This window comes from Anguilla anguilla, chromosome 5, assembly GCF_013347855.1.
Source record: "Anguilla anguilla isolate fAngAng1 chromosome 5, fAngAng1.pri, whole genome shotgun sequence".
NCBI classification, from domain to species: Eukaryota; Metazoa; Chordata; class Actinopteri; order Anguilliformes; family Anguillidae; genus Anguilla; species Anguilla anguilla.
In genome coordinates, this window is record NC_049205.1 from 36,329,728 (window position 1) to 36,342,554 (window position 12,827).

At 42.5% G+C, this 12,827-nt stretch overlaps 1 protein-coding gene across 1 annotated transcript; it reads left to right on the forward strand.

Annotated features, from left to right (window-relative positions):
• The first annotated feature begins 448 nt into the window (after positions 1–448).
• Positions 449–12,648, forward strand: LOC118227032 (fatty acid 2-hydroxylase-like). The gene is made up of 7 exons (XM_035417112.1): positions 449–1,345; positions 5,003–5,089; positions 7,853–7,995; positions 8,681–8,781; positions 9,253–9,425; positions 10,393–10,645; positions 11,236–12,648. Exons 1-7 carry the CDS (start codon positions 1,067–1,069, stop codon positions 11,394–11,396), a joined length of 1,197 nt encoding a protein of 398 aa, XP_035273003.1. The 5' UTR covers positions 449–1,066; the 3' UTR covers positions 11,397–12,648.
• The last annotated feature ends 179 nt before the right edge of the window (positions 12,649–12,827 follow it).

A 12,827-nucleotide genomic window follows, 5' to 3' on the forward strand; every position in this document is an offset into this window, starting at 1 on the left:
TGCTAATTTTTACCCTGAACTTTGTGTTTGAAAACATGGGCAAGGCGCCAGTGTTCATACACACACACACACACACACACATTCTTTGAAAATAATATGAGTTGGCAAACAACACTTACTCACTTAGCTTATGGTTGCTGGTAGGGAAATCTTCATTCTGCAACAAACCAGAAAAATGTGCACCTCTAGACGGTTTTAAATATATATGAGTTTAAAGTACAAAACTTTATGGCGCAGCCCCAACACAAACTCACATTTACACACAAAACTCAATGGAGGATCTGCTGCAGATTCACCAACCTCTAAACTAGATTTCTATTTCCAACTTGCACAAGAACAGTCAGCAACAATAGTCAGCAATAAAGAGGTGTATTTTCAGTGGTTTCACTGACAGTGCAACACATCTCAATGTATCAACTCCAGAGTGTCATTTACCTCCGCATGTAATTTATCCACTTAAAACTGGTACAATACGCATGCAATTTCCAACTATGCTCCTCCATGCAAAAAATAAACTATGACAGAATATTCTAAGACAAGTACATGTATGCAGAAAAATCGTAAGAAATAGACCATAATAGCCTAATTCTGTAAAACTGCGACAGGAAGTGAAAGGCTTCCTGAAAGAACCTCTCAAATGAAACGATGAATTCTCGATATCGGTGTTAAACAACAAACTCGCTGTCAGTTTAACACCAACGATGCATTCTGTAGCAACAGGAATGCGGCGGAGTTAGATATGAAGAATCATCCACCCAAAACTTCACAAAAACACCTTTTGCTGGGATACAATTGCAGGGACTGAGCGCATCATGTTTTCTTATGAAATGCCGGTGGTCGTGCGAAGATGAGTGTGTTCACGTTGCAGCCCGACAAATGCTGAAGAAATGGGTTGGGTCAAGTTTCGTCAGGAGTTTCTGATTAATTCATGGCATGTAAATGAGCTGACCAGGTGTTTAGGTCGGCGCAAAGAAACGAGGAAACTGCATATGGTATATCCTACAGCGCAGATCACACACTTTTAACTTTGTATTCCTCTAAAACCCATATAGCCTACGCCAACATCATGACTCCCTCGACGTCCCCTCGCTCGTTCTCACAGAAGGAGCTAGCCCAGCAATGCACCAAAGATTCGTGTTGGATAATGTTAGGGACTCGGGTCTATGATGTGACGGAATTCCTTCGATTGCACCCGGGCGGAGAGGCTTTGATTTTAAGTCACTCTGGGACGGACGTAAGCCGGTTGATGGATGGACCCCCGCATCGACATTCTGAGAACGCCCGACGGTGGATGGAGCAATATTACATAGGTGACTTGGACAGAAACAGTGCTGCAGAAACAGAGGTAGCCTATCACCTAACAAACCTGAATTTGAACTAATTTCCCAGAGCGGGGCCAGATAAACGCACATGCTTCGGTGAAACTGAGTTTATATTAGCTGTGGTGCCTCCGAATGCATAGCTAATATGTTTCGTCAGATAACTCGCATTATATTTAATGGTACTGTTCTGTTCATTTTACTGTCAAAGTAGGCTACTGTAGTTTGCATTTTAAAGTTTATCAGTTGTTCAAAAACCTCTTCTTCGTAGAATCTGTAAAAACAGTATTCTCATTGAATGTAATGTAATGTAAGTAATTGCTACAGATATGTTGTTTAAATGTGTGCTGGATGACGGCAGTGCACCTGTTCGTCACATGCAACTGATCATCAATTGCATAGGCCAACCATACGATTGACAATCAGATATTTTTGTTCTGATTTATGTTTGCATGTATTTATTTACTTGAGCAGAATATCACAGGAGTACGGAAGAGGATTAGGGCCACGTGCAATTTTTTTTTTAGTTCTGACTTTAAAGTCAGAATTCTGAGAATAAAGTCAGAATTCTGAGATTAAAGTCAGAATTCTGACTTTATTCTCAGAATTCTGACTTTAATCTCAGAATTCTGACTTTATTCTCAGAACTCAAAATTTTTTTTTCACATGTGACCCTAATCCTCTTCCATACAGGAGCCATGCATTGGTCTCACGTGATGTTACTTCAGAATCAACTTTGTATGTGTGAATAGATTCTTTGTGAGTCATTCCTCAGGAAATGGACTAGGCTGTCTGGCCTGTTCTTCTGAATCCCTTCATTTTACATAAACACATTCTTTACTTATCTGTAAAGACTGAAACTGAGGCTAGAGCTTCAGATACAAAATAGTTATTGAGAAATAAATGCTCAATGATCATCCAAAATGGCTGCCTTTTACTGAGGAATCATTTTCAGATGTCTGAATCTCTAGGGAAAATTTGGATAGGACTCTCATTATTTTCGTAAGTTTAAAAGGGCAATCAAAATAAGTTATTCACACATTAAATGAGTCGTCTATGCAAAATAATGGCTATAAATGTATATTGGTAATATGTCTTCAACAGAAAAAAAATCACATGTGGACATACAGTATTTTTTAGCCTCATATGCTCATTTCATGGAGATATGTACATACAGTCAGGTCCATAAGTATTTGGACAGTGACACAATTTTCATCATTTTGGCTCTGTACGCCACTACAATGGATTTGAAATGAAACAATCAAGATGTGATTTAAGTGTAGACTTTCAGCTTTAATTTAAGGGTACTGTCAAATATTGTATGAACAATGTTGGAATTACAACCATTTTTATACATAGCCCCCCCCCCCCCCCCCCCCCCCCCCCCCCCCCCCCCCCTCAAAAGTAATTGGACAAACTAACAATCATAAATTAAATTTTAATTTTTAATACTTGGTTGCAAATCCTTTGCATTCAATGACTGCCTGAAGTGTTGAACCCATAGACATCACCAGACGCTGGGTTTCTTCCCTGGTGATGCTCTGCCAGGCCTCTAATGCAGCTGTCTTCAGTTCCTGCTTGCTCTTGGGGCGTTTTGCCTTAAGTTTTGCCTTCAGCAAGCGAAATGCACACTCAATTGGATTCAGGTCAGGTGACTGACTTGGCCATTGCAGAACATTCCACTTCTTTGCCTTAAAAAAGTCTTGGGTTGCTTTCGCAGTATGCTTTGAGTCATTGTCCATCTGCACAGTGAAGCTCCATCCAATGAGTTTTGAAGCATTTGGCTGAATCTGAGTATATAATATAGCCCTATACACTTCAGAATTCATCCTGCTGCTTTTGTCAGCAGTCACATCATCAATAAATAGAAGGGAAACAGTTCCAGTGGCAGCCATACATGCCCACGCCATAACACTACCTCCACCGTGCTTCACAGATGAGGTGGCATGCTTTGGATAATGAGCAGTTCCTTCCCTTCTCCATACTCTTCTCTTCCTATCATTCTGGTACAAGTTTACCTTTGTCTCATCTGTCCATAGGATGTTGTTCCAGAACTGTACAGGCTTTTTTAGATGTTTTTTGGCAAACTCTACTCTGGTCTTCCTGTTTTTGAGGCTTACCAATGGTTTACATCTTGTGGTAAACCCTCTGTATTTACTCTGGTGAAGTGGAGGGTGTTCTTGGTCTGGCCAACTGTTGTGAAGGGGTTTTTCTTCACCAGGGAAAGTATTCTTCTGTCATCTACCACTGTTGTTTTCTGTGGTCTTCCGGGCCTTTTGGTGCTCCTGAGCTCACCAGTACATTCTTTCTTTTTAAGAATGTGTCAAATAGTTGATTTGCCCACACCTAATGTTTTTGCTATCTCTCTGATGGGTTTTTTGTTTTTTTTTTTCAGCCTAATGATGGCTTGCTTCCCCGGCCGTGACAGCTCTTTTGACTTCATATTAAGAGTTAACAGCAACAGATTCCAAATGCAAATTCCACACTTGAAATCAATTCTAAACCTTTTATCTGCTTACTTGTAAATGAAATAATGAGGGAATAACACACACCTGGCCATGGAACAGCTGAGCAGCCAATTGTCCAGTTACCTTTGGTCCCTTAAAAAGGGGGGGACCACATATAAAAAGTGCTGTAACTCCTACACCGTTCACCCAATTTGGATGTAAATAACCTTCAAATTAAAGCTGAAGGTCTGCATTTTGAGCTCATATTCAGTATTTAATTTCAACTCAAATATGCTGTAGTAGACGGATAAAATAACAATAACTTTGTCAGTGTCCAAAGATTTATGGACTTGACTGTAGCTGCTTTCTGGAAATGCATATTACCCGTACATAACTTCTTCATGTTAAAATGATAAATTAACCTCTTTGCACAGATGCCAAATCTGGCCAATTCACATCCATTTACTGGATGTTCGTCTCCTCACAGCATTACAACTGGCAGAAAGCAATATGCGAACCATAGCAGCACAGAGAAATGCTCTCTGCAAGTTCCATGCTACACAGGTTTGAATCAGCAAGTGGCACTGCTGTTGTAGCCTTGTGGAAGATGCTTACCTTAAATTGGTTTAGTGCAGTTTTACAAATGGGTAATATGACCTGTACAAGTTTCCCTGGAGTGACTGTCCACCAATTGACAAATGTCCCATTGAGTGTGTAGTTGCCAGTGGTGGAAAAAAAGAGAAGATTGGTGGCCTGAGCAGGTGAGCACAGAGAAGAGCAAAAGGGCAGAGTAGTTTGGGATGAGTGATTTTGTAAGCTTTTTCTGTTAGTACAGAGGAATGCAGATTGTCGTCAAGATTGTTCAGATTGTATTATTGGAAGTTGTTTTATCAGTTCAATTCTTTCAACGGTCATCTATTTTTGGAATGCAGCGATACCAAAACTACTTTGCCAGATCCAGAATGGGATATTTGTGTGCATGTGTGCTCGCGTGCACGTGTGCACGCCCCCATTCTTTGTATTACATGCCTCTGCTACATGCTTGTAGTTGTCACATGTCTGCTAGCTAGTGTCGTGTTGAGTGTTTATGACAGAGGAGGGTTCCACACTGGAATGGTGTGTGGTGTGGGAGAGATGCAGGTGATGTGCTGTAAACTGTGAATTTACTGCCTTTTATGGATCAGTCACTGGAGAGCTGCTGAATTAAGTAAAGCTGTCTTGACCTCTGCATTGCAGACCCTGAGGAAGAGGAAGACATCCAAGAATGATGAGGAGAAAGAGCAGCCGTCAGCTATCAGCTACAGTAGAGTTGACCCTGAGACGGTAAGAAAGACCATGACAATGTGCCTGACTTTGGAGAAGCAGCAGACACCATTTGAGTGAGTGGGAGCGCGAGGTGTGAAGGTGTTTGTACATGCTCGTGTATCGTGCTCTGTGTAAGTATTTGGAGAGTGATACTTTTTTGTTGCTTTGGCTGTGTACTCCAGTGCAACTGTTTGGTACATTGTTAAGAAGCAAGAACACACTGGTGAGCTCAGCAATAGCAAACAACCTGGTAGGCCATGGAAAACCACTGTAATGGATGACTTTCAGTTGTAAAGATAAACCCCTTTTAACTGTCACACAGATCAAGAACTGTCTTCAGGAAGTCAGCATAGATCAAAGAGAACCATAAAGGAAAGTTTACACCAGCCATAACCTCAGAGGGTTTCCCTGAAGGTTCAAACCACTGCTACACCTCAAAGAACAGCCAGTTTAGAATTTGATTTAAAAAAAAAGTTTTTAAAAAACCTAGAGTTCTGCAACAAAGACTTATGGACAAATAAGACTAGTATGAACCTGTACCAAATTTCGGAAAATTAAAATGTTGATTAATAAACTGCTCATGATCCAAAGCATACCGCATCATGAAACATGGTGCAGCTAGTTATAGCTTGGGCATGTATGGCTGCCTCTGGAACTGGCTCACTATTGACAATGTGACTGCTGCAGCAGCAGGATGAATTCTGAAGTATAGTATGTGCTCAGGTCCAGCTAAATGCCTCAAAACACTTTGGATGTTACCTCACCTTGCAACAGGTCAATGAACCCAAAAATATTGCTAAAGCGACTAAAGGGCCAAAAGGTGGATTCTTCTTGACTGGCCAATTCAATCACCTGACTTGAATCCAACTGAACGTGTGCTTCACTTGCTGGAGACAAGACTGAAGGCAAAAAGCCCCTGAAACAAACAGGGACTGAAGATGGCTACAGTACAGGCCTGATGGCGTATCGCCAGAATACCTAGCATCTGGTGATGTCTATGGTTTGCAGACTTCAGACAGTCATCGAATGCTAAGGATTTGCTACCAAGTACTGAATATAACGTCTTTATTTAAAGCATGCAAATAGGAATGTTTTTACTGCGGTGAGACAGTTCCAAGTGATACACTCATCTCTTGGTACTTGATCCAGGTGAATTAGAGTGCATGAATGTGGCATAACAGCAGGGGCTCTGTCAGCTGTGCTCAGGTTATGGCTGCTTTTGTACTTGATTGATGCCCTTTATTTAAATGGCATTCCTACTGGAAAAACAGACTGAACCTGTGTCCTTTACCGTTTTGTGAGCATGGTTCTCCGTCACACAGCATGGGAAAGAAACTGTAAAATTCATATTTGACTGCTGCCTGTTTGGCCGTTTATTCCACGCATATACCCGCACTAACAGTGAACTGGAGATAAGGTCAAAAAATACATTTTAGTGGAGGAATTTTGACTTGACACAGAAATATGGGGGAAGGCTTCCCCTGCTGACTAAAGTTGGGGGTTGGCACAACGAATTTGGCAGAACCCAGTGTGAGTCACCCCTTCCTTATGACTGCCCCTTAGGACTGCCCCCCTCTCTCTCTCTCTCTCACACACACAACTGCTTCTGCTCTGTCTTGTGCACAGTTGTATGGTGTAATAGAAATGGGCAGAGTTAAGTTGAATCCTTGCGGAGCTTCTGCAGTTGACACCTTGAGGAGAATGCCAAATTCAATTAGTCAGATAGTGATAAACTTTCCCTCAACTTATCTGATAACATACAGATTTGTGCTTGTGCAGTTTATTATGTATACATTTAAATCAATGTTCCAAAATTGAAGATTGAGAATATTTAAGAGCCAGTCATTAACAATTGTAGTTGATAGCTATTAGCAAAAAATAATACTATACACTCTCAGAAACAAAAACATTATGAACTGTAAGTTTGAATGTCAAACAATGAATTAATGTGTGTCCATTTCAGAGAACCTGAAAGATATTGAACAAGAAATTGTGAGTTAGGGTCCTTGGGACAGGCTGTGATCTTAAAGTGTAGCGACAGACACTTTTATAGCACTGTAATAGCTCTTACAGTGTCATGAAAGACACAGCATCAGCATGGGTACAATGAAAGAGAGCTGCAGGCAGCTTCTGACTGATTATAGAATTCAGTGATATGTCAAACAATGCAAAGGCAACAAGTTGTTTCTGTTGTTCTTGCTTAATTATGCAGCCTCCTCAGGCACTCACAACCCCTCATGATCCTGGTAATAATTGATGGCTCTGATATGCCCAAGTTATCAAGGTTTTTGGGGGGGGGGGGGATTCAGTCAGTTTCTGTAGTGTAATTTGCCTTGTATGTCGGTGTGGTGTGGGGATGGCTGGTTTAAGCAGCCACACCTGCCCTGGGTCAAGCTAATTAGACCTGGCCAATTGGATAATTGGTGAAGAATTAGATAATTGGCCAGGCTAATTGGACCCAGGAACAGGAGTGGCTGCACCTGTGCGTAGTGAGGTAATCACTGCGCACAGGTTAAATCTGCCATCCCCACCCACACCAGGAGCTTCGGTCATGACTGCATTAACATCTGCTCACTTTGGCTATACCATCTTGCCAAACCCTCGTGGAATAAATGTGGACTGTTTGAACATCTTCTCCCTGTGTCTCTGTGCTGGAGGGCCCCAAAGAAAGCCACTTCGGTGGCCTGTGGCAGGCGTGTTTGCCACAGTCGGTTAATGTGGAAGGTAAATAATAGTGATGTTCTGTCACCTCACTCTGCTACCCCCTGTTGGTGGCCGCAGGACTTGGTGGACTGGCAGAAGCCTCTGGCGTGGCAGGTGGGGCACCTGGGCGAGAAGTACGATGCTTGGGTTCACCAACCTGTGGACCAACCCTTACGCTTCTTTCAGTCTTCACTGTTGGAGGCCACCACCAAGACATCCTGGTAAGACGTGAAACTTACTGTATTCTGTTGTTTTATCAATGTCTCAGAATGTGCCTGTTTGCTGGCTGTGACTTCACGTATTTTGTCTTAAAATATTTTCCTGTATCCCCTCTTAATGTTTCCCATTCTTTGCCTTGTGCTGTCCCTCTGTGTTCCACTGTGTCGGTCCTCTGTGTTCCACTGTGTCGGTCCTCTGTGTTCCACTGTGTCGGTCCTCTGTGTTCCACTGTGTCGGTCCTCTGTGTTTCACTGTGTCGGTTCTCTGTGTTTCACTGTGTTGGTCCTCTGTGTTTCACTGTGTCGGTCCTCTGTGTTTCACTGTGTCGGTCCTCTGTGTTCCACTGTGTCGGTCCTCTGTGTTTCACTGTGTCGGTTCTCTGTGTTTCACTGTGTTGGTCCTCTGTGTTTCACTGTGTTGGTCCTCTGTGTTCCACTGTGTCGGTCCTCTGTGTTCCACTGTGTCGGTCCTCTGTGTTTCACTGTGTCGGTCCTCTGTGTTTCACTGTGTTGGTTCTCTGTGTTCCACTGTGTCGGTCCTCTGTGTTTCACTGTGTCGGTTCTCTGTGTTTCACTGTGTTGGTCCTCTGTGTTTCACTGTGTCGGTCCTCTGTGTTGGTCCTCTGTGTTTCACTGTGTTGGTCCTCTGTGTTTCACTGTGTCGGTCCTCTGTGTTTCATTGTTGTAGGTACATGGTGCCTTTGGTGTGGATTCCAGTGGTGTTATATCTCAGCTGGTATTGCTGCACCTCCTTGGCAGAAGAAAAGACCAGAATTTTCCTCACCAGAGGTAACACACACACACACACACACACACACACACACACACACACACTTTCTCTCACATACACACATGCTGCTTATGATAGTCCTTCCTTTGTCCTGTACTTCTGTATGAATTGGTGAGTAGTCTTATGGGTACGTTATCCAGTCCATGAGACTCATTGTCTTTTGCAGATAGGGTATGTGCAATGGCCATGTTTCTCCTGTGACGTTTTCGCTGTTTTAAGCACCCCTCATTTTTTCCGACTACAACATTCCTTCTTCGCAGTATGCCACCATGTGCAAACACACACACACTAACACACAAACACACACACAAACATATTTGACATACACACATTACTGCAGTAGATGTATATGGATCTAGGCTGTGTTGGTGGTGTAATTTCTCCCCTCTGTGATACTAGAGCTATTGCTAATGTGACTGCCATTATTACACCAGTGTCTTTACCTCTCTCCCCCCCATCTCGTTCTCCAGAATACTCCATCATGGTCCATCAGTACAGTTTCCCCTTCCTGTTCCTCATGGGCATGTTTCTGTGGACCTTCATGGAGTACTGCATCCACCGCTTTGTGTTCCACATGCGACCGCCCGCCCACAGCTATTATCTCATCACCCTGCACTTCCTGCTGCATGGCCAGCACCACAAGGTGGGGGGAGTATTACATTACATTATAATCCTATCGAGAGGAACGTGCAGAAATGGGAAGCATTAGCGTTACTATACTAAGAATACAAAAATCACCAAGAAGACACAGAGACTCATAAGTGCAATGTTAATCCTACAAACAACAATTGGTATTTTTGACTAACGAAAGTACCACTAGACCGATAACATATCTTTATATGGCCACAACTATATTTTTCCAAATGGAAATCCAAAGAAAATATGAAAATAAGAAAGGTTACCTGAAGGGGGGTCAGGGTGCAAGGGTGCTTTCTAAGAAGCAAGTCTTTGGTCTACATTAGAATATGGATTGGGTTTCTGCTGTTTCAACAGTGAGATGGCCACCAGGGGGCCAGAACAGACCAGAGATCTAACCGTAAGCAAGAGGGGAACATTCACATGTGCACATACAGTAGCTTACTGGAGCTAAAGTAAAAAAATAAACAAGAATATCAGAGGCATTCAGGTTCTAGCCATCTCTCAGAGAGCAAATCCTTTAGACATGCATGTCCAGCAGGTAGTAAGGTCATCTAAACCTTGCTGGTACGCCTATGCTGGTGGTGAGTGACAAGCATACAAATGTTTTAAGATGGCCACTTTGTCAAAAGATTTTTACAGATAAATCTGTTGAAAATATAATGGCTGGTTTAGGACTGCCTGTAGCTTTAGGTATATTTCTGGCATTAATTTTCCCGCCTTGTTTGACAACCGTATGGTATTTGAGTGGGCTGGAATTTGACTGGTAAACGTGAAACTGATGTGAAAAGATCAACATTGGAAAACCTGTTCTCTAAGCTTCCTTACTTCGGATGTAAAATAAATATATTTTCTGCATTCACCTCATAGTTGGGCCACATCAGGTTTCTGAATTCAAATCTAGTTCAGAAGAATCTTCGTCTGACACGCATGTCTGAACCTTTGTCTCTCTCTCTCTCTCTTTACTCCCACAGTCTCCATTTGACCGCTCGCGGTTGGTCTTCCCCCCTGGGTTGGCCTCCCCGCTCATTGGGGGTTGCTATCTGCTCTTTTCCGCAATATTCCCCGAGGGGGTGAGTCTGTGCCTCTTCGCCGGGGGGCTGGGCGGCTACGTGGTATATGACCTCACCCACTACTACCTCCACTACGGCTGCCCCCAAAAGGGCTCTTACATGTACAAGCTGAAGGCGTACCACGTCAAGCACCACTTCAAACACCAGAGAGCAGGTGAGCAAGAGTGCTATGCTACAGAATACGACCACGATTCATAACCCTGTTCCTGAAGATCTACTGTCTTTAGCAACTGTAACTTTTCACATCAACCCTTGCAAAGCAGGCCTCATTCAACAGTTCTCGTTGAGCTGCTTATTAGTAGAATTAGTTGTGCCAAATTATGGTGGGAATGAAAGACAGTAGGTCTCCAGGAAAGGGGTTGGGAAGCACTGGTCTATGATCATTTCTGTGATTATGTGTATAGTGAAGATTCAGTACGGTAGCAAATAGCCGTTTGCTGGATTCGATCTCTTGAGCTATGGTTGAGCACTCTCCATGGTAACCGGTCGATAGCAAGACAATTTTTTGGGGTACATTTTTGAAAAACTTGCCATCGGTTTTTTTAAAATGTGCCATCAGCAGCAAACAGATGAAACATCAGTAATTGTCATTTGTTTCTTTGGCGGGTGGAACGTTGTTTTGCTTCTTTTGACTGTTATTCTGTCTGAATGTTTGTCTGCCCTGTGCCTGTTTTTTTGTCTGTTGTGTGTCCGTATCTCTCGTTGCTTCTGTGTGAATGACAACCGAGTGGTCTTCCGCTGCAGGTTTTGGCATCACCACTTCATTGTGGGACCACCCTTTCAACACTGCCTTCCCAGAAGAGCCTTCAGAACAGGGGACTCAGCACTCTCCGCCCTCGTCTTGGTTCCGCTTCCTGTTCTCCCTCCAGATCAGACCCTTTCCTGCCAGGCACGTTGTCTGGTAGAAGGGCTAATTTATGGAAATGTATTTAGAAGAAAGTGAACAAGGATAACGACAGATATTAATATCTGTAGATGTTCAACTCTGTAAGGGGAATGCTTCTGTAGTGTAGAGAACCAACATGTAGATCAGAAGTAAGCCCCTTCCTCTCACTGTGCAATGAGCCGGATCATTGGAAGAAGTGGGTGGAGTGTATTTGAATTAGCTTCATATGCGGAGCTGTCTTGTTGGCATTCAAAAAAGCGGTGGTAATAACCCAATATATGCAAAGACTGCTCTTTACCTACTCAAAGAATATTTTTTCTGGACACACTCCACCCATTTTTCCTCACCAATTTGCCAAGTGTGCCTTTTAAATTATTTTGGTGTGGTACCCACACCCCATGTATAGAATGCAGCACCTGAATTTACACTTTCCAAAACTCTCACTTGCAAACCATTGACTATTTTACACACCGCATAAAAGCCTCAGAGTACTGCAAGAGAGTGCTGGCACTGAATGGAGAAGAGGCCTATCTCTCACCGATTTGGAGAACTGATACTGTGTTAACCCAAGGAAACCTCCCCAAATCAAACCCACCCTATCCATGTCAGGCTATTGGGGCCCAACTCCACAAACTTCTTTGTATACTGTAATCTGTAAATGTCATAGTTGAGCCTCACTCAAGTGACCTGTCTTGGCTGTAGGCAGCAGCATATTCACGATAGGCCCCTTTACTGACCGATTCACTAGGGAACCCCCTTTTCAATAGGATATGATTCTAATGCTCTAAGATTCGTATTTTCCCTGTCTAGTTTGTGGGTAGGAACACTGACGAGGCTCTGCCAAGTTTGATCAAACATGTGATCCCTCCCACTCCTTGCTGGCCATCATCCCTATGCCCTCTGTTAGGCCCAAATTGTTTGGCTGGGCTGAGAAATCAAGAAGTCAAATCAAGTTTGTGTTTATTCAAAAAAATAAAATAAAAAAATTCTCTTTATTGTGGAAGAATTCTGACAAATTCCTTCTTTGTACAAAATTAAGACTGTGAATTTTCTAAACCTGTTTACTGCTCAATATTTTTTTTTGAAAGTATTTGTTGTAGTTCTTTGTAAGTAAATGTATATTTCTGAGAACTGTTTGTATTTTTTGCTTTCTAAGACCATGCTGTGACATGGTCGTAAATTCTGTTTATTAATCTTTAATCTTGTGCATTGTACACAGAACAATGCAATGTAAGATGTAAAACTAAGGAATAAATTAATTTTCCTAAAAACATATCGTGAATTTTGGTTCTAATACTCTTGTCAATGTACAAAGTCTCACCTCACTCGGCTAGTTTTTGAATACATTTTGTGGTACAATCGACAGATGATAGAAAACCAGTAAAAAGCAGTAATTGGGGTTTTTTAATTTTGGATTACCACAAATAGAAACATGGTCAGTATGAACAGG

Bases quoted from the DNA above. Each gene is read 5' to 3' on its own strand.
- LOC118227032 (XM_035417112.1), top strand. From the start codon at position 1,067: ATGACTCCCTCGACGTCCCCTCGCTCGTTCTCACAGAAGGAGCTAGCC. The intron at 1,346-5,002 runs GTAGCCTATCAC...TCTGCATTGCAG, and splicing joins ACAGTGCTGCAGAAACAGAG to ACCCTGAGGAAGAGGAAGAC. The intron at 9,426-10,392 runs GTGGGGGGAGTA...TTACTCCCACAG, and splicing joins TGCATGGCCAGCACCACAAG to TCTCCATTTGACCGCTCGCG.